Source organism: Monodelphis domestica, chromosome 7 (genome assembly GCF_027887165.1).
Source record: "Monodelphis domestica isolate mMonDom1 chromosome 7, mMonDom1.pri, whole genome shotgun sequence".
Classification (NCBI taxonomy): domain Eukaryota; kingdom Metazoa; phylum Chordata; class Mammalia; order Didelphimorphia; family Didelphidae; genus Monodelphis; species Monodelphis domestica.
The window spans coordinates 67,599,622-67,624,474 of NC_077233.1; the positions used below are offsets into that span (position 1 = coordinate 67,599,622).

At 37.6% G+C, this 24,853-nt stretch overlaps 1 protein-coding gene across 23 annotated transcripts in view; it reads right to left on the bottom strand.

Annotated features, from left to right (window-relative positions):
• The window catches only part of WNK2 (WNK lysine deficient protein kinase 2), a 242,174-nt gene that overhangs the window by 18,248 nt on the left and 199,073 nt on the right, over positions 1 to 24,853 (bottom strand). For 10 of the 23 annotated variants that reach the window (XM_056804813.1, XM_016424555.2, XM_007500366.3 and 7 more), the window contains 5 exons: positions 23,528 to 23,601; positions 22,732 to 23,423; positions 18,030 to 18,244; positions 16,205 to 16,402; positions 15,229 to 15,327 (listed from right to left, as the gene is read on the bottom strand). In XM_056804813.1, the coding sequence (XP_056660791.1) occupies positions 15,229 to 15,327; positions 16,205 to 16,402; positions 18,030 to 18,244; positions 22,732 to 23,423; positions 23,528 to 23,601 (1,278 nt within the window). The remainder of the gene's footprint in view (positions 1 to 15,228; positions 15,328 to 16,204; positions 16,403 to 18,029; positions 18,245 to 22,731; positions 23,424 to 23,527; positions 23,602 to 24,853) is intronic. The other 13 variants (XM_056804815.1, XM_056804809.1, XM_056804811.1 and 10 more) reach the window with 2 other exon arrangements.

The window sequence follows — 24,853 nt, forward strand, 5'->3', positions numbered from 1 at the left end:
AAAAATTCCTTTTGGCTTGTTTGCTGGGTTGTACAGTACTGGAACCACTGGCTTGGGAGCCAGCAGAGGGAGCTCCAGCTGAGGTTTTCAAAGTTGCTTCCATTCAATTAATCTAATAAGTTGGTATAACTATGTGTATTCTTTCCCATTATAAAAACAGTCCCACTTCCAACCCTCTTGCCTGCCTTTTCCAAACAGTTTTCCTGCCCCAGAAATGGTACTTTGGTAGATCAATCAAAAGCAGAGAGGCAGAGGAATGGAGGCAAGGGAGCTAAATTTGGAGTCAAATGGAACTGAGTTCAAAGCTCTGCTGCTTATTAGTCTGGTGAGTGTGGGCAAGGTTGCTTCACCTCTGTGGCTTCCTTATTTGCAAGATGAGGTTGAATTAGGTGATCTCAAGAGATCTTCTAATCTTTGATTTATACTTCTTAGGTTCTAAGGATCATAGTTTTTAAGAGATGGAAGAGCCACAAAAGATGATTCAGGCGAATTCTTTCACTTTACAGATGAGGAAACTGAGGCCAGAGCTGAGGTTAAGCAATTTCCCTAATGTTGCCCAGGTAATAAGGTCCAGTTCCTTTGACACTAAATTAGAGGCTCTAAATATTTTTTAAATGTCATGGATCCTTTTTCTGAAAAAAACAAAACAAAAACAAAACACCCCCCCCCAAACCCACCTAAACCAAAACACAATTAATGAATAAAACATATAGGATTATAAAAGAAGCCAATTATATTGAAATACTAACAAAAACAATGTTTAGACGACACACTAATCTCTACTCAAAAGTTCAGCTCCCTTTCTTCTACAGCATTGATGTAATTTCTCTACCTTTAAGTGGCAGAACCAGGGTTTGAACCTAAATCCTTTGACTACAAGACCAGAACTCTTTTCACTATTTGTTGTTGTTATTTAGTCATTTTTTCAAGGTGTCTGACTCATCCTGACCCCATTTTGGGTTTTCTTGGCAAAGATACCGGAGTGCTTGGTTATTTCTTTCACCAGCTCATTTTATAGATGAGGAAACTGAAGCAAACAGGGATAATTGACTTGCCCAGGGCCACACAGATCAGATTTGAATTCAGGAAGGTGAGTCTTCCCGAGTTCAGACCTGGCACTCAATCCACTGTGCCACCTAGCTGCCCTTTCTTTACTGATCCATGTTGTTTTCCTGGGCAAGGTATTTTACTTCCTTGGGTCTCAGTTTTCTCATCTATAAAATGAGATGGTTAGGCAAAAAGATCCAAGGTATCTTTAAATCTAAGGCTTATTTCCTATCTTCCCTCATGGAATACCACTAACCTCAGTTTAGGTTGTTAAAGAGCCAGTCTTGGTTGCAGACTCATACCCCCAAATCAGAAGCACTCCTTACAAAGGAACCAAGATGAATAAACATGTTAGCCCTCTTCTAACTTTGTGCTGCCAAAAGGTCAAAGTAGGTCCCAGAGTCATAGCAAAACTACTCATTTCCTTGAATAGAGCTTGACAACTTACAGTATACTTTTGTATTTTTTAAAAAAATATATTTTTTCTTGATATTTTCTTTTACATTACCAGAATTTCCCCTTGTGTGTCCTTTCTGCTCTTCTAGAGAGCTATCCCATAAAAAAGGAACATTTTACTTTTACTATTATCTTAAATTGAGATTTTATTTTCAAACAAAGATCTTTCTCTCTCCCTGTCCTATGGAGAAAGCATACTGATCACGTGAATAAACACATCTCAAGCTGTACTCTGGGCCCATTACCTTTCTATCAGGAGAAGCCGTTCATTATTTTCAATACCCCTAAGAGTAAAAAGGTCAAGTGTTCTCATTCCCATTTTGTAGATGACAAAAGGGAAACTCACAGAGGTAATGTGACTTGAGCCCACATTTCCTATTCATGAGATTCAAGTGGTCTGTCCATAGCACCATGCTGTCAGGTAGTTCTGAGGACTAGATTTGGGATCAGGGAAATCTGTGTTCAAAGATTGTCTTTAACACTTATGAGCTGAAGGATTTAAAGGCGAGAGACTCCCCTAAGCCTTAGTTTCCTCCAACATGGGATTGTTGTGAGATTAAATGAGTTAATTGTAAAGTTGTTATTTTTCTCCTCTCAGTCACTGATATAATAAAAGGAGAAAATCACATTAAGGAAAACAGGGAAGAAGAAGTAAGAAAAAGAAATAAAGAAGGCCAAATGGACATCTGCCCAAAAAGAAAGAAAATAAAAAAGAACAAGTGCCTGTCATCACTAAGTGACTGATGGAACAACTGGAAGGCAAGATCTATAAGGAATGTGATTTAAAGCAAATTGCACAAGGAACAAATGTTCCTTTTTCTATGGGATTGCTCTCTAGGAGAGCAGAGGAAGAGACGTACATGGGGAAATTCTGGTAATGTAAAAGATTTTCAAAAGAAATTATTTTTTAAAAATAAGAAATTACATGTCTGCCACCTTCTGTGTTACTACCATCATTAGTAGTCAGGTGGCCTATTTCAAAAGCTCTGTCCATGTCACAGAGCTGTTGGCATCATCAAATGAGGAAGTATATGAAAACCCCCTGGAAGGGATAAAGTGCTATATAAACATAATCATTGCAAGTCAATTTAGGAATAATAACAAAAATAATAATAACAATGATATTTATATAGCATCTATGTTCCAGACACTGCATTAAGTGCTTTATCATTATTATCTCATTTGATCCTTACAACAATTAGGAGGGAGGTGATATTATTACCCCTATTATACAGATGAGGAAGTTTAGGCAGAGTTTAAGCGACTTGCCCAAGGTCACAAAGCTACTAAGCTTCTGAGGCCAAATTTGAAGTCTTCCTGATTCTTGACCCAGAGCTCTATCCACTGCATCATCACCTAGCTGCCTAAGAAGGTTTGGGGGTGGGGGGAGAGTGAACAGAGAAGGGGAATAAAAACAATTGCTCTGAAGGTTTTATATATATAGTACAAAGTGATCAAATTAAGATTCTGAGAGCAGCTAATAATTTGTAATTGTTATTCCTACTTGGTAGGAAACAGTTGCACTTTGTAAATTTTCCATTCCTAGAGAGGGAGATTAAAGACTCAAAACTTGCTCTCTATATCCTCTGGCTTTGAAATGAGAAACTACAGAACTAAATGCTTAAGCACACAGTGGGCTTTCTATTAAATATTCATTAAAGGTCATTCAACCCAATATGGACTTGAATTCTGATGTTATACAGCTCCTAAGATACACTTGATTCTCTGGAGGTTCAGACAATAAGCAGCTATGATTTCCTGGTGGCATAACTAAGAAAACAGAATAGTAGAAATAACAATTCAAATTTATGTGATGCTCTGTGATTTCTAGAACAGTTTCCTCACAACCCCTTTGTAAGGTAAACAGGGACCAAAAAATAAGTAATTAACTAGAGCACTATTAGGTGCTTTTTAAAAACAAATATTATCTCATTTGATTCTCACAACACTTTGAGGAAGGTGCTATTACTATGTTCAATTAACATTTGAGGAATCTGAGATGGAGGTTAAATAACTTACCCATTGTCAGAGTTAGTAAGTATCTCAGTATGTATTTGAATTCAGATCTTTCTGACCACAGGCTGAGTGTTCTATCCACTGTATCATCAGCTAGCCCAGTTGTATAGCTGTGACTTGAACCTACCAAATGTTGCTTTTTAAAAGAAAGAACATTGAGCTTAGAAGAATGGAATTGTGGATTTTATTCCCACTGCCATCATGAACTTGCTTCGTAAATACAGGCAAGTCACTGTGCCTCCTTAGTCCTCAGTTTCTACTTTGAAAAAAAGGGGTTGGATTAGAGGATCTTTAAAGTTCCTTCTAACCGTGACAAGCTATGATCTAAGTAATAAATAAAACCTTGGAAAATAATTTCAGTGGTAAAACATGAAAACTCAAGGCATTCATATTATGGAAAGTCAAAGCTTTGGTGATTTTCCCCCAGGGCACATTCAGGATGAATGAACTAGAAACACAAACATTAGAGCTGGACTTTAAAGGTCATCTTCTCTAAACTTTTGTGCTCAGGATGAAGAAATTATAGTGAGTCCATTAAAAAAAAATTGATGACAAGCAATTTCCAACATAATGAAGATCATTGTGGCTTGACTGAAAATTCTTTATTCTTTCTCATCTACTCGTTCTCTTTGATCCAAATGTTCTACTTCTCCTAAATCCTTGTTGACTTACTGACATCTGTAGTGTACACACTAAACAGGCTCTCCCAGTCCAGCTTGGATAGCTTCAAAGGCTTATTTCACCAAGGATGTCTGTTGTTGTTGAAGTCTGTTAATACAACAGAATAGTCTATCCAGAATCTCAGAAAACATAAACGGTTCTGTGTTGACTCTCTGTTCCCAAGTTTATCAGTTTTCTTAAATGCTCTTTTCATATCTTAAGAACCCTTGATATAGACAGTTGAGCAAATAATTCATCAATTGCAGAGTGATGGAGCCATATATATATACAACAAAATTCTTTATCTTTGATAGGCATTAATATATGGTTAATAAGGCTTTGTTAATTTATTTCATTTGAAGGGAAGAGGCAATTGGACTTGATAAAAATCCATGAATAATGGAATGTCTTTTTCTTTCCACCATAGTCATAGGGTTGATGGTAGGAGGGGGCATCTGAGATAACAGGTAAAGACCCAACCCTCAATAACTTCTAGGAGGTAGTGGAGTTAACTGCCAACTTATGAAAGCTTTCACATGGATAAGAAAAGGTCTGACCCACTATACCTATTAGTTTGCCAACATTGTCTTCCCTAGCCTGTTTGTGAGAAGGAATAAAATTTCCCAAGGTCCTGAGAACCTGAAGGTAAGGAGAACTTCTGATAGCAAAGTCCTGGAATGTATCAGGAAAGGAGAACTGGGCTTCATTTCTTGCTAAGAATTCCAGCAAACTTCAGGGATGGGGCAGAAGCAACTCTTTTAGAGCTCTGACAGATCAAAAACTCAGCTCTTACACATAACAGATACCTAAGAAATGTTTATTTATGGGAAATCACAATCTACTGACTGGGACTGCTAGAATGGTAGAAAGTTAAACTTTAGAAATGGGTGAGAATGATCGCTAATTATATTATCTATTATATTCTCAATGAGGTACAAAATGGCATCAAAGGAAGGCACAAGAAGGTCTAAATTCAAATCTATCCTTAGATACTTACTAGCCATGTAGCATCTGAACTTAACTTTTGTTAAGTTCAATTTTATCATCTAAAACATTGGGCTAATAATAGCATTTACCTTCATAAGGATCAAATGATAATATTTGTCAAATACTTTGCTGCCTTAAAACATTTTATGAATGTTAGCTAAGGCAATGAGATTTTTATGAAAGACATGGTATCTTTTGATTACCAGGCCTAGCAAGAGGTAGGAATAATCTGAAAATTATTTTTGGCTTTTATATGCCTTAGATTTCTGTGCAATAGATTTACTCTGCCATATTCTACCTGGGCTGGCAGTAAAATGACTTATATTCAAATAAAACCACATTTCTTAATCTTGCACACTAACCAATACTGATTTGGAGAAAGTGGTCTACACTTGGTAGCCAGGAAATGAAAATTCCCTGAAGAAAACTCAGTAGGTTTCATATGCAAATAATTGAGTTAAGAATTGTACTAATATACATCTAAATTCCAGGAATAATAAATCCCCTGAAGGGTTATTTACTCTCACTATTCAAAGTTATAGCTCTGTAAAATATAGTCATTTTCCCCAAATCAATGGAAATAAACTGTACAAATTCAAATAATGCAACATATTTATGGAGCTTCATTATTCACACTAATGGGAATCTGGCTGGGTTAATATACTACAATATATGATACTATTTGGATACAGTCAGCATGATCAAAGGGGAATAAATTTTATACATGTGTGTATATAAACATATATATAGTGAAAGAAATTCACAAATGAGAGGCTATATTCAAATTTTATATTAGCCAGATTTGAAAGAAAAAGTCCATCCTATACTCAAACCAAAATGGCATATTTAGTTAAAAACTCACAGAAATAATGACATATCTGTGTCCATTGTTATAAATACATTCATCTACAATAAGGGGCAGTTTGGGATCACAGATTTTTAAAGCAGTAGGGGCCCTCATTCATCTTGTCTAAGTTCCTTCTGATGAGTATTTATTGCTAAGCTATTGGGCGGGTCATAATTTTATGGTTCTTTATTTTGTTTTGCCAAAGGACCCTGCAGGACTCACAGATTCAAAGTCATCTTTAAAATAATGACCATCATTCAAGCAGGTTCATTTTGAAGTCTGACTATAAGAATAGGCTATGCTATTCTAAAATGAGAGTGTTGAACTACAGCTTGAAGTCTGTGAGCCAGATAACAATTTGTCACTGTTATTTTCTAACTGCAGGTGTCTAGAACAGTTCTCATTTTACTTTCTGAAGTGGCGATTGACAATGCACACATTCAGGGAATCACACACACACATACTTGTGTGTGTGTGTGTGCCTATGTGTGCCAGATATAGATAGATATAAATATAGATATATCTACGGCAGGAAATCAGTAACTTACTTTCTCTGATTTTGTTCTTGAATGGACACCAGTCAAAATTTACCCAAAAAAAAGGGAGAAAAGCACCGTGGAAAGTCTCTCTAGTTCACTGGCACCTCATTGTCTAAGAGAGTTAAGCATTATCTACCTTAGATCATGGTAGAGTGGGTTTGGTTTGAGAGTAGACTACAAGAGGAATTATCTAAGCTCTGGAAAAGAAAAGTGGCCAGTTGGTGTATGCTGCCACATTCACTGCTAATTGTCTTCTACAACCTGGAAAAATGTCCCAAATAGGCATTTTGGCAGGGCATGATGTTTTCATTGAAAATCCCTTCCTCCCCCACCCTGTACCCCAAGGCTAGCACTCATTTTCATCCCTTGCAGTTCAAATCTATTCTCCAGGTGAACAACAAAGTGGGGACTTGGTTGTGTCCAAATCTGAAAAATACTTCATGGCCAAATTTTCAGCCCACATTACACGAGCCCAAGCAGTCTGCCATCTAATCTATGCCAGACTCTGCATCTTATTTTATACTTCAGACCTTAATCAAAAGCTTTGTCATCACGCTGGAAAATAAAGAAAAATTGTTCTCCATGGTCCATTTTCTTCTAAGTGAAAGCGCAACAACAAAATACTAATATTTGGCTTCTATATAGACAGGAAGGGAAGCTGGAAAAGGGTGAGAGGGGGAAGAGAGGGAGAAAGATAAGAAAGCATAGTAGAAAGGGAATTAGCTATGGACCTCATAGTTAGTTGAAGTCTCTGCATGCTCTAACATTTACACAGGATCATAGATATAAAAGTGGAAGGGGCCTCAGAGGTCATTAAGTCCAATTCCCTCATTTTGCAGATGAGGAAACTAAAGCCTAGGGAGATTAAGGGCAGGAAATAAGAGTCTCTGATCTTTCTATTGCATTCATACTACTTCTCTTGGGGCAAAGCTCTTAACTTTTTTTTGGCTCTTTCCTCCCTAATTCTTCCTTTTTGATGGGGAGGTAATAAAAGCATTATTATGCCACTTATATATTCTTTTTAAAACAGAGCTAACAATGCTTTTAATATCTCTTCATCACAAGGTTGTAACATAGCATTTTGTGAACTGTAAAAAACAGCAATAAAAAATCCTCACTGAACAAAAAGTTAAAGAAATATGATTACTGTTATTATTATTGTCATTGGTGGTACCTTACTCCAGAGTGATGATAAAGCTTTCGGTTAAGGTCTGAAGTATAAAATAATATTCTTACTGGGAGCAATATAACAGCATAAGATCTTTTCTCATAGAAAGACAATTTCAAGATAATCACATAAGTGAATCTGATTCAGGATTTCTTAAAATCCTCTCTATATCACTGACATTCTCCTACTTGGATTCAAACAGGCACAGTTAATACCTTTCCTAACCGTCAGGGTGGCAGTACCACAGATGACACGATTCCTTTTCTTTTTCCTATTAATAGCTTTATAGTCAGAAATAGAACTGAAAGTACCACCATATAATAATTCTAATAATTATCATCTCCAATATCCCCTCCTATCTTGCCTATAAAGTTTCTTAGCCAGAATGCAACCTGGAGAAAGGGAAAGAGTCCCCCCCAGTTCTTTCCAATCCATTCTTCTATCATCAGTACTTTAGACATTTTAGCTTAATCCATAAGAAAAATCTAAAAATAATGGCCATACACAGATATTTAAACTTATCAAAATCTTTCTCAGCATCACAAACCACTGCTAATCCACCGTAAATGTATAGATTTAATTTAGAGCTTTTGAAAAGAGGTTTGGATGAGAAATGCAAAAAAAAAGCTAAGTAAAAAACTAAAGAATTACATCCAGAAAAAAACAACTTAGGAGAGGGATGAAAAGGCTAGAAATAGAACCTTATATATCTATTATTATTTTACAAGGCCTGAAAGACAAGAAAAAAAGTAGTTTTCCAACTGACAATGATAGAAACCAGGTCTGGCAATATCAGACAGGAATAAATGCCTTTTCTTCGACCTACTATCATCTGTCTTAAGCAAAGCTTTTCTTCTTAATGAATTCCTATATAGAAAGGATCAACAAATAATTACTGTAAAATCTGTAGGATCCCTTTTTGGGCTTTGGATCTTTTTAAACTCCTTTTTATGGGTTGATAGTTTGTTTTTAAGACAATCATGTTATTTCAATAGAGAACATTAAAGGTCATACTATAGCTTATTCTTCAGGCAAGGCACTAAGGGAAGATACCTTTCAGCAATAACTAAACATTCCCCTGAATGGTGAACTGAAAACCTGCAGATTAGCAGGAAGGAGATTATTCTTGTTAGGCAGAAATGGAAGACTGCCATCCTATTATTATAAAAGGGAGAGAAACAATATGCAGATTTTGGATGCAGTTTTCAAATTAGATGGACACTTCTTAAGCTAGAAAATAAGGGATTAAAGAAAAAATGAGTAAAATCTACCACCACTAATGAATCTGAGAAATAACTGATGTCAGATTACAAGAGGCCCCAGGAAACGTGTCTATGTAGCATGGTTGATGAGGCATTTTTTTCCAACAGAACCTGGTCCAGCACCATTCAGGCTGGCAGCCTATTTCTTTTCTGGTAGCCTGATTCTGACCTTATTGCTAGCATTAAAGGAGGAATTTTTGGTCTATTGGAGGGAGTTTGTTGCACAGTGAATAGAGTACTGGGCCCAGTGATGAGAAGCCCTGAATTCATGTTTAGCCACAGATATTTAGTAGCTGTGTGTGTGACACTGAGCAAGTCTCTTAACCTCTGCCTACCTCAGTTTCCTCAGGTATAAAATGGAGATAATATTAGCACCTACTTCCCAGGGTTGTTGTGAGGATCATATATTTGTCACATAGTAGGTGCTATCTAAATATTTATTCTCCTTCCTTTTCCTCCATTATTCTTCAATGAGGTCTATTGACCAAGGGTATGATTCACGAGTATCTGAACCCCACTTCTATATAACCTTTACCTTAATGACATAATTAAAAGGTTAGGAGGCTAGGAAATCTCCACTCTCATGACTATCATTTGGATGCTGACAACTAGACCTCACATAACCTATCACTCTAAAATAGCTGTTATCCAAATAGAATAACTACTATGAAAAGGAATCTTTAAATATCAATTATTCAAAAACCAAAGAAAGGTTTTCAGATAAATTGTTGTAGTTTACTCAGAAGGGCTGCTTTATAAAGTAGGTCAAGACCTTCTGCCATTCATCCCATTTTATTTCTGAGCAAGCACAGTTTGGTCAAATATTTGCAAGATGAAGTGTTTGCTGAAACATGTGGAGAGTAGCAGGAATAACAGTTAAAATGCACAGATGTTGCTGGCTCCCAAGCCCTGGGAGTACCGTGTCCGCTTAGTACTGAGAGAGAACCATGGGAGTCCTTTACTTGAAAGAAAAGCCCCAAAGTCCACTTTCAGATATCACATCATCATTATAAGAAAAGAGCCAGGCTTTCCCAACTTAACTATAGAGAGGAAGCATTTTCAGCAGTTGATACATTAAAAAATTATCATTGTTTATGACATGGAAAGAAAACAAAGATGTTAATAAACCTCTTGTTCTAAATTTCTAACAGCAAAGCAGAATAACTGAATGATAAAATTCTTTCATACTAGAGGACTCAGGTTCTAATCTCATCTTCCTTGCTCTCTTTTTTAAACTTTTACCTTCCATCGTAGAATCAATACTACATATTGGTTCCAAGGCAGAAGACTGGTAAGGAAGGACTAGGGAATAGAGTTTAAGTGACTTGCCCTGGATCACATAATCGGGAAGTGTTAGAGGCCAGATTTGAACCCAAGCTCTCCTATCTTTAGGCATGGTTCTTTAATCCTAGCAGGGGGGACCCCCTAATCTCATCTCTACAAAACTATCCCATTTAACTTCTCTCACTTGCATCAAGAGTCTTTTTGGGGGGCTTTTGGTTAACTATTTTTTAGAAGACAATCCCTTTATTTTGATAATTATGATATTTAGCATTAAAGACTCTACTAAACTTTCTTCAGGCAAGGTATCAGGGAAGTATAACTTTCAGGAATAACTCAAAGCCCCAAAGAACAGGGTGCTTGATGTAGGTCTTGACAGATGATGTAGAAAAATGGGAAGGTGATTTGAAAAGTATGAAGCAACATGGAAAGGTATCACCAATTTACCAATATATGAAATTATTTTTCTGTATGTAAGCTATCTCCCTATTCATTGAAGCTTGATACACTTCAAGAACCACAGGGTCACATCTAATATGGGATAAAACTATGCTAATCTACAGATTGAATTTTCATTCCTTCATTTAAAAATCCATTAACAAAAAACAACAAAACACAACCCAAGTTCCATTTATCTTCTACAAAACGTACCTCCCTGCATTTTCCAGGCCAGGAAGCTGCTCAACTCTTTCATCTTCACTTCAAACCTCAGAGAATGGCTTTAGACTCTTCATCTTTGGGTAAAAACTGTCTTGCTAACAATATGAGTTCATTCCTACTTGTCTCTACTGCAAATTCCATCTCCATTTTCCTGCATCTTTTTGCAATTCTCAGCTATCCCTCCCTGATTCTTTTTTGGTCTTCTAACCTAAGGGGACAGGGGAAGAGAATTAGTGCTGGTGCCAATAATTTGTATATACATACCTGCTCCTTAATGCTATTCCTATTGCAGATGGTGGTTTGTTTCAATATTAAAAGGTTTTTGTTTTTTTTTTGATGGATGATTTACATGATTCATATTCTGGATTCTGAATTAGAAATAGTTTTCTTTGGTTGTGTCTTCTGGTAGTTATTGCTAACTTTGTGTTATCATATAGATATATATTATGTATGTATGCATGTATTTTTTAATTAAAGAAAACTTCCCAAACAAACTAGAGCATTCCACCAAGGAGTTCTGCTTTCCCGGAACATTTTCCTTTCCCATTCTTCCCAACACTTATCCTCTACCCTAGCTAGATAGGTCTCTTTGCTTTCCCTTACTTCCCCCTCCATGTTCATTTTCCCTGCCCCTTGCAAATGCTTCTCTCTTCCATCTGAAATATTTTCTTTCTCTGCCTATCCAAGTCTTCATTACACTCCAAGGCAAGTTTAAGTACTATCTTATTTTGACAAATCCTTAAATACCAAGTGTATGAAAGGTATTGTGCTAGGAACTGGGGACACAAAGAGAAATAGGCCCTACTCCTGCAATCTAATGTGGGATGAATAAAATCCTCATTCATGAAGTCTTCCCAGAGGACTCCGGTCCTTGGTCATTTTTTTTTTAATCTTACAAAACTTTTGTTCTAAATCACATAATTTAGCATTTTATTATATGTAACATCACACCATTCCTAAATATATTTGAGTCTACTTCTTAACTTCCAAAGTAGCAATTCTCTGAAGGCAAGGAATGGATATCTTTTTTTTCTTTTATATCCTTCATATTTCACCGAGGGCTAGGCAAAGAATAGGTCTATTAAAAGACTTATTAACACGGGAGCTCCTGACATGCAGAAGAGTTGATGATTTCCTCATTGGGTAGTGAAAATTCCTTAGAAGAAAAAGAACTAACTAACTTCAAAGTCTTTGGGACCTTATGCTACAGACCCATTCTAGGGCAGGGTAGATTCAAAATGACAAGTTTGGAATAAACATGATGTATACTTTGGAGAATTTAATTTCTGGGCTCTTATCAAGATACAGAATCTTGGAGTTGGAAGAGAACATGGTAGCCATCCAATCCCAACATCCTACCTTATACAGGAATCTCCTCTCTGATGTACCTCAGAGAGCACCTCTGATTTTCTCCAACTGCTATGAGAATGATTGAACAAGACATGAATCCAGGTTGATAAGGCATGCCCATGCACATGCATATGTAAGAAAAAATACACATTCTCTTAACCAGGTAAAATTTAAAGCAGACTCAAGGATTGGTCAAAGCCTCCCCATGACTAATTATGGCCAAGCCCCTCAATTTCTCTTTCCTCAGTGTTACCATCTGCAAATTGAGGGCAATTATCCCTGCCCCTGCAAATTTCAAATAATAACAACTGCCATTTATGTAGCAGTTTGAAAAATATTTTACATGTTATCTCATTTGACCCTTACAATGACTCTGCAAGTTAGATGCTATTATTATCCCCATTTCACAGATGGGGATATTAGGGCAGACAGAAGTTAAGTGACTTGCCCTGGATCATACCCGTAATAAATGCCTGAGGCAATATTTAAATCCTAGTCTTCTTGATGGCAAATTCAGCACTATGTCCACTGAGCCACCTAGCTGCCTCAAACATTCATTTAAGTGTATTGATTATCTTAAGCTAAACAATATTAATTTAGTCAGAACATGAGAAAAAGCAGGGACTGACTCAAAGACCATCAGGTTAGTGAATATCACATTCTGACTTCAACACCAGGAATCTCATCACTATGGTCAATATAAGTTAACTCACTAATTTATTACCCAAATTTGCAAATCACCTATGCCTGCTTTTTCTTCTCTCTCCCACCCTGCTCCCATTTGTTATTGCCTAATTAGCCCCCTATGTAATGTTAAAGAAAGAGTAATGGGAAAATAAATAATTGATCCCACTAAAACTTTAGTTTTCTACCTTAATTTCCTTTGTTCATACTATGATCTTTTTAAATTTATTGGTGGTATCACTTAAAAAAAATAAAAGATTTCAAGAATTAAGAGACATGGATCATAAATGAAGATTGGGAAAAAGGAGTCCCTTCATTTCTCCAAAATAGAAATAGCCAATATATTCTGAAGGATTTCACAAACTGCTCTTAACTCATATTTATCCTGGCTATTTGAAATATATCATTGGTCACTCATCTATCCAGGATTGACATCTGTCATGCAGGAATGGTAAAGAGAACGAATCTGAAATATTTTGCATTTTCATATACAATGTATGAAAAATATGTTAATGTCAATAATTGGTTGATGCTCCCTTTTTTGGAGGTCAGTTTTCCCTCTAAGGTCTCTTGCGAAATTAAGAGTAAAACACCGGCCCAGTAGGGCAAGAGTCTGCATTTGTTTGGGAAGGGATAAAGAAAGGTTCTCCTCAGTAGGAGATTCCTATAATCACTGGCATCCCTTTGCCTCCTCTCCTTTCTACAACTTGTAAAAACCAAATGATAGAAACATATATGGCTATGCCAGACAAAACTATGTTCATAGCTGGTTGACATCTTGAGGTTAGGGAGCAGCAATTGCTGAATGGAATGAACTAGGGAGTTTCAAAAGTTCACTTAAGGGAAGTTTATTTAAGGAAAGGTGGAGCATATCTAAGTGGTCCTTGTGCCTTTGATCTGTCTCACCTGAATAATGATGAATAATGCAGAACTCTAATGGGGGGAGGAAAATCTGGCGTTGATGGGAATGGACACTAGAATTTCTATCTGAGGACATTAGCTATGTATCATGTGTAAGTGGCCTCTTGTACCTGACCAGTACAATATATCTTTATTGTACGAGTAAAAATTCACATGCCCCCAAACCAGCATAAATGACCAATAAAAAAAGCTTATTTTTACTTAAAAAAAAAAAAAAGCCCAAACCCAAGGACTTTGGATTCAACAGCCAATTGTTCTTGAAGCTAAAAACAAAATGCACTTTGTCAAAAGATTAAAACAGGTGCACAGTTATTTGAAATGGAAGTGATTGGATACTGGGAATACATTTCAAAATATCTGAAGGAAATCTGAATAGAACTTTGATGAACTGCTAATTGACTTCATCTCTGAGGTCACATGAGGTTATATAAGAAAATACAACATGTTAAGTGCTCCAGCTAGATAATTTGAGGAGGAAGAAGGGGGTATGAGTGCCCTTTAGAGGAATAGCCATATCATTCAATTGAAAATTTTAATTTAGGGGGAGAAGGCAGAGAAGGGAAAAAGGAAGAAAAGGGGTTGTTGGGAAATCAGGTACTTAAAGATCTAGGTAGAAAAATACCACTTTAGGAAAAGGAACTGGGAAGTCCTAGCTGGAGCACTGTTCTAACAGCATTTCCACATGCAGGGAGCAGGGGAAAATAGTAGATAAAAACAGTACTGTATGTTGTTTTAATACAGCCCTTTTACAGAAGTTATACCCTTCAGTGACCTTCTAGAATTGTATCGGCTTGCTACATGCATGTCTTCAGAGTCCAAACATGTGTGAAAGAGACCATGCGTCTACAGAAGGTTGGGTTTTTCTTTTTGTTGTCGCTGGAACTGGGGACAGCAGACATGTATATTTGCCACATTGCAACTGAAAAAATTACTTCCAACATAAAAAAAAATCCACAAAATACAGAGAGCCTTGGTATGTCTGAGATACAACAGTTTACCACAAGGCTAGGAATCAGGGATGAGATCTTCCACACATGCTTTTGGTACCCAGGCATGAGCCAAAAGTGGTTCGCAAAAGCTTTCTGTGAGAAACAAAAAAGTAACGAGTGGTTGATGATGATTGTTTTTTAAAAAAAAGAAAAAGAAAGAAAAAAGGGGGAAATATGTTGTGCATGTGTATGTTTTAACTAAAAATGATGATTTAGATGGGAATGGTGGGAGTAGGTGGGGGTGAGGTGGGGAGAGAAGGCATCCTGCCAAACATATCCAAGATACAGATGAGTTCAGAAAAGGGGAAAGAGAAAAGAAAGAGATGGGGAGTGATAAAATACAAAAAGAACCAATACAAACAGATGGACAAAGACACAGGTCCACTGAGGAATCTGGTACGAGGTTTGCTACTAGATTTATAGGTCACTCTCTCAGACGTTTGGTGGTAAACCGTCCAGCCTGCAAATGAATATAAAGGGAAGAAAACAAAGAGACACTTATAAAGTACAAATAGCTGTGATATGATGTCCTATACCATCAGTCAAATCAGCTCTTGTTAGTTAATCATCCACAGCTCCATTTTAGCCAAGCCAAAGAGGAGTAAGTTAATCAACCATATATGGAAAAGGATGCAGCGGCAGCAGGAGAGATGACATAACTCTCAGAGATTAGGCCAGAGAAGGGCAGCATTAGCTTTGTCACTTCGATAGTAACTGCCATGAGAGTTTTTGATATATATGGCGAGGTAGGAGAGCCGGGAATCTAAGGAGCTGGGCACTGCTAAAGGTTATAATATGGCCACTGTTAGAGCAACTACAGTGATTTAAAAAGAAAAAGAGAAATCCCCATTTGGATATCAGACTAGAAGTTATCCCACCCCATACTGAAGACTTACGGCCACTCCACAGCCCTCCTTCCTGATTCTACTTCTACTGAAGGAGGACTTGGGGGCTCTTGCATCACTCCTGGGAGTTCTTGGCTCCACTGTGGGGGTGGTTGTAAATAAAAGCATCTGGAACCAGAACAGATAGGTGGCTCATCTGACTGCCCTCTGTTAAAGCTCTGTGGTCTCAGCCAAGCCAACTCAGTAGGAAACCAGCGTCCCACTAGATCACTGATGACCAACGACAAAATCCACCCCCAAAATAAGGATTCTGTGCTAATTTAGCTCCTCTGTTAGCTTGAAGCAAAGCCTGCATTTCAGAGGGGAGGGCGAGATCAGCGGATGGAGGATGTCACTCAGATTCTCCTCTAAGTTAGCAGGAGACTGCCTTGCAACACCACTGATGTCCTCATTTCCTAGTACATGCTGGAAAAGTGTCAAGCTGCAAATCACCTTGGCCTTGAGCTCCACCTCCTTCACTGGCTAACCCGGAACAGATGTCAGAAGACAGGGAGGCTTTGACAGAGCAGGGTTGCTGTGTCTGTACTGCCTTTCCGAACGTGCCTGAAGCTGAGGAAGTGATTGCAGTGGAACCAGGCCGTGCTTTAGTGGTGTCTTTAGAGGGAGAACCTCTGCAGTCTGACAAGTTACCTATGGCGGGGAAGAAAGTTGCAAAAGGCACTATGAGAGAACTACAGAAGGGGGAGCAGACAGCTTGGCTCAACAGGATGACGTGAGGGCCATGATCGAGGGTCCTTATCACAGGTTGCACAAACCCCTTCACAAAGAGGTTGAGGGGTTTACCTAGGGTCATACAGGTAAGGTGTGTGAGCCTAGGTAAGCCCCTCAATCTCTCTGTGCCTCATTTATTATAATGGAGATATACCTACCATACCACCTGCCATGTAGGAGTGTTACAAGGAAAAAGTAGAAAAAAATTCTTAATGTGAAAATGCATTATTAATTTACATTATTGCACTAAGAAAGTTAGGTGCCATTAGCAACTCAATTCTGTTTAAGTAGGCTAGGAAATCTCAGCACTTCTAGAGATGGATGTCTAGGCACAAACAGATTGCTTATCACTATAATTAGTATTTTGTTAGATGGACGATAATTTGCAATGCAAATTAATCCATTTAGAAGGAAATGTGTAATAAAGACATAAGGAATTTTAAGGCTGAAACACAGCTTTCCTTCCAGGTGCTCTGAAATCTATCCTGGATTTACACCTGCCACATTCTCCACACAGACCAAACATCCTGCTGAAGGTTCCTTGTATTGAACACAATCCCGATTATATAGACTGCTCAGCAGTAGCAGCAGTCAGGAGAAATCTTCTCCCATCACCCCCCTTACAGCCAAACACCAATTGTAATGCCAACATGTTCTCTCTCTCTCTCCCTTTCATTCTTTCTTTCCCTAATCCAATTCCACCTATATATTAAGCATTATTATTAGACAAGAAAAATTAAAAACAAAGCAATAACACCACCAAATTCACTCCCTGTGACTCATAATGACAGTATTTCAGCAGCTAATCACATAAAAAAAATTGATCAGAGGAAACAGCTCCAATCACAGGTAAAGCTTAACATCAGGACTCACAGCAGGATATATAGGTCTCATGACAAGTATCAGTTTTTTAACAAAATTCAAACCAATAAAATGTAACCTCTTTGGAAGCAGCAATTATTCCTTTCTTTGTATTTATATCCCCAGCACCTAGCACAGTGACTAGCACGGAATAGGTGCTTAAATGCATATTGTCTAATTAACTCAAGGGGTTACCCACAGTAATTATAGGGAAACAGCAACACCTGCTTTTCTCCCCACTGAGTCCAGGCTTAGAAAACCAATTTTGGTCTCTTCTTCCCACATCAGGAAGGCCACCCTTGCCCCTAATTTGGGCCAGAATTTTTGCAACAGAGAAATGGATCTGTTTATAATATGGGGCTGCTTCAATGATCCACGAGTATCATTCTGGGTCTCCTTTCTACTTGCTCCTAATCTACTCCTATATTCTGTGACTTCTTTAAAAGGAAACAAAAAAAATAATAAATTAAGGGGCCTGCTTGGAAACAGTAACCTTGAAAAGAATTTTCCACTCTCCTGTCACAGGATATAATGGAGAATGCAACATTTTTGGCCTACTTTGTAGCTAGATTATGGAGGAAAGAGTAAGCTAAGGACACATCTCGGTCTTCTTCTCATCACAAATGCCCACCAGATAACACTGTTCAATGCTTAAAATCTCCAAGAAGTGAAACTATTTGCCTACTTGTATTGGATGCCACACTCTTTAACTGCTGCACCAGAGGATTTAACAGCTTCCCAGCTTTTAATTTATTTTTGCTTGTCCTTCTTCTCCGACCACTTGGGGGGGCGGTATGAAAAAACCCCACGTTGGGAGGTAAGGGTTTCCCCAGGCGCAGGTACAAAGCTTCTATTTCATTCTTCTGCTGAGTTTGCAGCTCTGAGATCTCTTTCAGGTGTCTGATTTGAAAAAATAGGGGAGAGGAGAAGGGGAAAAAAGAGGAAGAAGGAAAGATTAAGTTTTCTCGTCTAAACTTAGACATCTTGAAAACACAGCAATTAAAAAAAAAGGTGCTAGGTCTCCTCCAAGCACCTTGCTTTCTCCTCCCCACCCCAAAACGCTGTTATTATATATTTCACATCTTTCAGGTTTATTTACTGAAAATTAATAAAACTATGCTTGGAAGTAAGCTTCAGCTACATATAAACCTGGTAGCAAATACAGGCAAACAAAATAATTTTTAATGTTTTTTTTTCATTAAAAACTGATTTTCATTTTTTGTTGCAATTATCAAATCAGAAATGCATCATCAAGGGAACTCATGGTATAATTTAATGCACTGTAAAGTGCCATTTTGGATTTGTTGTTGTTTATTGCTGTTTAGTCCTGTCTGACTTGCTGGGATTTTCTTGGCAAAGATACTGCAGTGGTTTACCATTTCCTTATCCAGCTCATTTGACAAATGAGGAAACTGATGCCAACAGGGTTAAGTAACTTGACCAGGGTCACTTAGCTAGTGTCTGAGGCTAGACTGGAACTCAGAAAGATGTCTTCCTGCCTTCAGGCCTGGCATTCTATCCACTGTGCCACCTAGCTGCCACCATTTTCAATTACATAGTTTTTAAAATAGTGACTCTCATTTTGTTCAGTTTGAAATGAAAATAAATTGGATTCGTACTGCAGGACTCTGGCTCAATACATTCAAATCTATTAATTATTAGATGTATAGTGAAATGGGTTATTTCAGTCTTGTTGAAAATGTCTCCAAACAAATATCGAGAGGAGGCAGCATTATGGAGTTGGAGTTGTAAAATTCTGACTATCACTTATTAGTTGAGTCCCTATGCAAGTCACTTAAGACTTTATGTCCCACACATCTCCAAAATTACAAAATTATTTAAGTAGAGGGATTTGTCTCCCCACCCCCCAACCTTTACCATCAAATCACAGCTCCATCATATTCCCTGCACCTTTCCTGGTATAAACAAATTTGGCCAAATAAAGGAGAAAAAAGGTGAGTTCAGATTTACATATGAAGGCAACTTGGAAAAATTTATTGAACCCACAGGTTGAAAAAAAAAAGCAGATACTAAGAAATGAGAGACTATTTCAATCTATCTCCACTATGTATCCAACATTTGTCCGCCCTTTCATGAATTTCATAGATCACAATGAAACAAGAGATGTGAATAGAAATATTTTGAAAACTTAAGAGTATTGTAGAAATTAATTATTAAAAATGGGCACTAGGTTCTAAATTGAACTTCAAGTTCCTGTCATCCCAGCCAATACCAGTAAGGGGAAGGAGATGACCTGGGGCTTTGTAGGCTGCTGATGTCTTGATTCCTTCCCTATCCAAATCTTTCCAGAGTTTATAGAGAAGTTTTATGTACAACAAAGGCAGGAAAGTAATAAACTAAAAACAAATGGACTCAGTGTACACTACATCTTTACATGACTGCAGATCAAAGATCAAGGATTTTGGGTCCATCATCTATATAATAAAAGGAGCTCCAGAGCTAGCATCTTTAAATTTATAGCTTAAAACAAAATACCATTTGTTTATAACACAGTACTTGTTACCTGGTTGGCAGTGTGATTCTAGTGTGAAAATTTAAATTTTGGCCATGATCTTGGCTACAATGCTACTTGTGCATATCATGAAGGGTGATTTGATGGCTGTAGAGAATGGTGCTATCATCTTATGCTACATGTATATCTTTGAGGGGGCTTGCTTCAACTTACTTTTCCACAAAGGGAAAACAGAGCTTCTAAGTTTTAAAATAAAATTTCTTCTTCCCATTTTTAAAGATAAATTAGGTTTTTTTCTTATTTGAAAATGAAAAACAAGATTTATGCTTGCAACCTCAAAGTTATCTCTTCACAAGGTTTTTCTAGAACAAATTCTTGCAATCTTTTCTCCTTAAAAAATTCATTTAGAGGCATCACCTCCATTCCCCCCACACCAACCATGGGAATCAATATTCAATGAAGCCTTTTTTTCCAATGAATATCTTCTCATGAGAACCATATTCCAAAGATGATGACTCCTATTTACATAGGTTCAAGCTTTCCATGGATTGTTTAATAAAATATGAACTTCAGTTATAGTCAAAATAGTTCTAGTATGAAGCATATTTTAAGGTAGCTTAATAACTTGAAAACTGATATTCCCCAAAGCATTGTCATTTGCTATCTTTTCTCTGTAAATTTTCTTCTTTTGTGAATATGTCTTCCATCATACCTTCTACTTTCTATCACCTCTAGGAAAATGACCTACAAAACTATATCTCTACCCCTGATCTCAGTCTCTTGCTTATTCCATGGTCTTTTATTTCTAGTTGCCAGAATGACATCCCCACCAGATATGCCCCATAAGCACCTCAAACCTATGATCCAAAATGCATTTAAAGCTAGTTCTCTTTCTGAACTACCCAATTTCTGTCAGTAGCACCAATATTCTTCCAGCCCCTCTGGCTACAGTCTTTTATTTCTCCCTATTCTTCATTCTCTATATCTGAACTGTCATTATGATATTATTTTATCCTTCAAAAGTCTCCCTGATTTACCGATTCCTTTCACAAGTCTCAAAACCTGGATTTCTTTAATAGCCTTCTGAAGGTGATTTTACTCCATTTTATCCTGCACACTACCAGTCAGTATATAATATTAAAAAATTTTATAATCAGGTTGGTTTCTTGCTCAGAAAATTAAAATGTCTCCATTCTTTCTACTATAATGAATCACACTAGCTACTTTTTAATGATATTCATATTTTGTCCTTACTCTTCTCTATCCAATCTTATCTCCCACCTCTCCAACAAATGTCTTCTATTTCAGCCAGTCCCGTTAACTGTTTTCTGTGTGCATTTTATCAATCCCCACTCCTGTTGATGTAGGTGTTCTATCCAAAATGGCTTTCCTCTTCTCTTTTACTTGTCTAAACTCTATACATCCATTAAGATCTATCTTAAGTTTCAATGATTCCATAAAGCCATCTCCAACAACTTCATGCAACATCTGATTGAATTTTTCTTCGTCAAGACCACCCTTGAACATCTGCTTTCTAGCTGTTTCATGAGTGTTATTTGTCTCCTCACCAAATGGAACTAGGACACACATTAGGTGATTATAAAGTATCTTGTTTTTCACTATAACTTGGGAAGCAGAGTACTAAAAGTAAGGAGATAGTAATCAAGAACAGTCTTAGAGAGTGGTGGTGAATTCAGAAGTTTCTGACACATACTATGAGAAATCCTTTCCTAATACTTATCTCTGGATCAGTCAACAACAGTGAGGTTGCCAGGAAAGTCAAATATTATTTAATTCAAATATATTAAAGGGACTTAGTAATTAACTCTCTTGATTCTTGTTTTTTCCTCTTTTTCCATTCCCCATTTTGACAGTAGTTAAGCAAATACCATACCCCTGGTAAAATATCTATGGCTTTTAGGTTACTGTAACTCTGTCAGCGGCTCATCAGTAAATGTCCTTCTTGGTCAGCATTACAATTATAGACTCCTCCCTTTCCTTGTCTCTCAGGCCACATGGAGGGAGAAAGATCCAGTGGAGTCAACAGATCTGAGTTCAAATCCTGACTTTGATGCTCATTATCTGTGTGACCCTGGTAAGTTACTTAACCACTATGGGACTGTTTTCTAAACTATAAAATAACAGTTGGAATAGTTGGCTTCTGAGGTCCCTTCTAACTCAGATTTATGATTTTGTGATCTTCTGGCTTGAAATTCCAAGAACTCTGGGTCCTGGGAAGTAAAGGGGAATGGCAGTGGTAAAGGCAGATGGCACTAGCTGGCTAGGTCATGTGGAGTGTGTAGCACAAAAATGAGTTCCTATTTCAAGGCTAGGGGAGTTGATAGTCAGTCCTTAACTCCTGGTCACAACATTTAAGGAACTTAACTAAGCAATCATACAGGGATAAAAATACAACTAATTGGATGGAGGGTGGAAAAAAGTCATCTATTAAAAATATATACAAAAATGGTAAGTTATATGTCTGCATGAAATCAAAACCATCAAGCCTAACCCCAGTGGCCATAGGCATTTATTATACTGGTATAGAATAATACAGAGATAGTAAATAGCACTGGAGAGATATCTAGAAACTGCAGTATAGCCTAAGAAGATCAGTGTAAAGATCAGGCAATAGGGGAGAAGGTGAGTGGACAAGAGGAACCCTTAGTTTACCTGCATACTACACATACATGTATATAACAGATGGATATTTTCCCACATTTTTTGGTAACATTTTCTACCCCTAAAGAATTATTACTTGGATGTAATAAAAACTATACTTGGTTTAGACTTTGATCCACACTGAAGACTGTAGTTCTTCCTACCCCCCCCCCCCCCATCCCCCTGCCATGGAGACAATGCTCTACTATAATACACACATCATATGGCCTTGGCAACAGACTGCAACACCTACTTCTCTCTCAGACTTTGCAGCTCCTTTTTAATGTCAGCATCTTCGAATTCAGAGTCATTGTCACTGCTCACATAGGAGGACTGGGAATGGAAAGAGGTCACACTAATGGTTGGGATTTTCATTCCTTGGCTTTTACTAGGAGAATCAGAGCCCAGAGATCCAGTCTTCCCTGATCGGTGTAAGAGGGCTGCAGCTGCTTTCTTCATGAAGTCACTGGCTGTGCTGCTACTGGGCAGAGAGGACTGCTTCTGGATGGAGGGCTTTCGTCGGAGGCATTCATCCCCTGAATCACTAGATATAGGCTCACCCACTCCAACTTCAATTGAAGATGCTGTTTGCACACGTCGGACAGCTATCTTCAAATCAGGGCTGGAAGGAAGCTCATCCAAGTAGACATCTGGAGGTGCAGAATATCTTAAGCACTGGGGTGATGCCAGAGTTAATTCATCTTGTGTGCTGACAACGGAAAATCTGCCAATAGTTTTGGCCGGTGTGTCACTGTCATACTTTTCTGTCTGCTTTTGATGGGAACCAGAATCAAGAGAACTGTGCCTCTGAAGGTTACTTAGCTCTCCATCTGCTACAAACGTCTGCGACAAAGTTCCCATGGGTTTAACCAAAATTTCAGGCTCTATTTGATCATCCCTTTTTGAAGTCTCCAAATGTTTTGTGACAACTGAAGAAGGGGTGCCCTTAAGAGGGGAAAAAAAGCAAACATAGAAATGAAGAGATTCAATTAAAAATTTGAGCAAACCCCACCAACATAAGATAAGGGCTCTCAAAAGAATTTTGTTACCTGAAGAGTTTGGATTGTGCTTGAGAAGGATGTTGAGCAACCATGAGAACTCAGCGAGATGCTGAGAGATGACTCTGTTAAATAAATTAAAAATAAAAAAGGTTACTTAGATGTACAACTTGGGGAAAAATGACTAGGTTACAGTTCAAGCATCCATTGGAAAAATCCAACTAGTAAGTACCTCTACATATAAAGATACTAAGTAGCTGGATGGAAAAACAAGATTTCTTTTGATATAGCTAAAACAGATCAGTTACTGTTCCATAAAATCAGTAACCTATACTTTTTTCTATTGAATTCAAAAATAATATTCCAAATCTTCCATGATGATAGAGTTCAAAATTTCATAAAATTTTGTGAAATACTTTAGAACTCATATCTTTCTAGTCTCACTACACATTATATTTCTTTTCAAAAATTTTAGCCAAATGGCCTATATACTTATTCATCCATAACATTCCATCTCCCAAATGGAATAGAGGACCATTTCATTGAGTCTTTAACTTTTCTTAAGGATTAGCTCAGGCCTTTGCTGATTCCCTCAGTTGTTAGCTCTGTTGCCTCTGCAAATCATCGTATACTTATTTCTCTTACCTTTGAATGTGTTGGATGGTTCCCAACATACTCCTCCCCCAGTAGCATGTAAGCTCACTGAGGGCAGAACCATTTTTGCGAGCTGCCAAAGGACACTTTAGTAATAGGACTACATGGTGCCTATCAAGCCAAACCATGTGTTTATATTAGAAAATAGAACTAAATATACACCATGGTGTGATTTCCCCATCTAGCTATAGAATTAAGAAGTACAACACACTCCAAATTAACTGCAGAGATCAGGATACTAATCCACATAAAAGGGCAGCTGTGGTCCAAGAACAAGGAGTCACCCAGTTGCTTGTATGGAAATGCAAGCCTGATGCTCCTGGCTAAGTAAGGCATTTCTTATCATTACCAGTTTTCCAGAAAGAATGAACTGCCACACCTTAAAAGAGTGGGCTAACCTGATAGACCTGGGATGTTTGCCATAGCAAAAGAAAGTCTTCCCAAAGATTCACCTTATCCAGGAAGAGTGTTTAGGGGGCAAAATCATCTGATATCTCATTCTGCCTCTGTCCAGCTACCAGAAACTCCCTCCCTTCCACCCTGACAGGATTTCCTTCTTCTGTTAAAAAAAAAAAACACACACACACACAAAAAACAAAAAACCCAGATTCTCTGGAAACCATTTACCTTTAGTGTGTTACTGAATTTATCCTTTCACCTTTAGGGGAAGGACTAAAAGTAGCTTTAATGTAGTCATATAATGAGGACATTAGATTCCTGCCA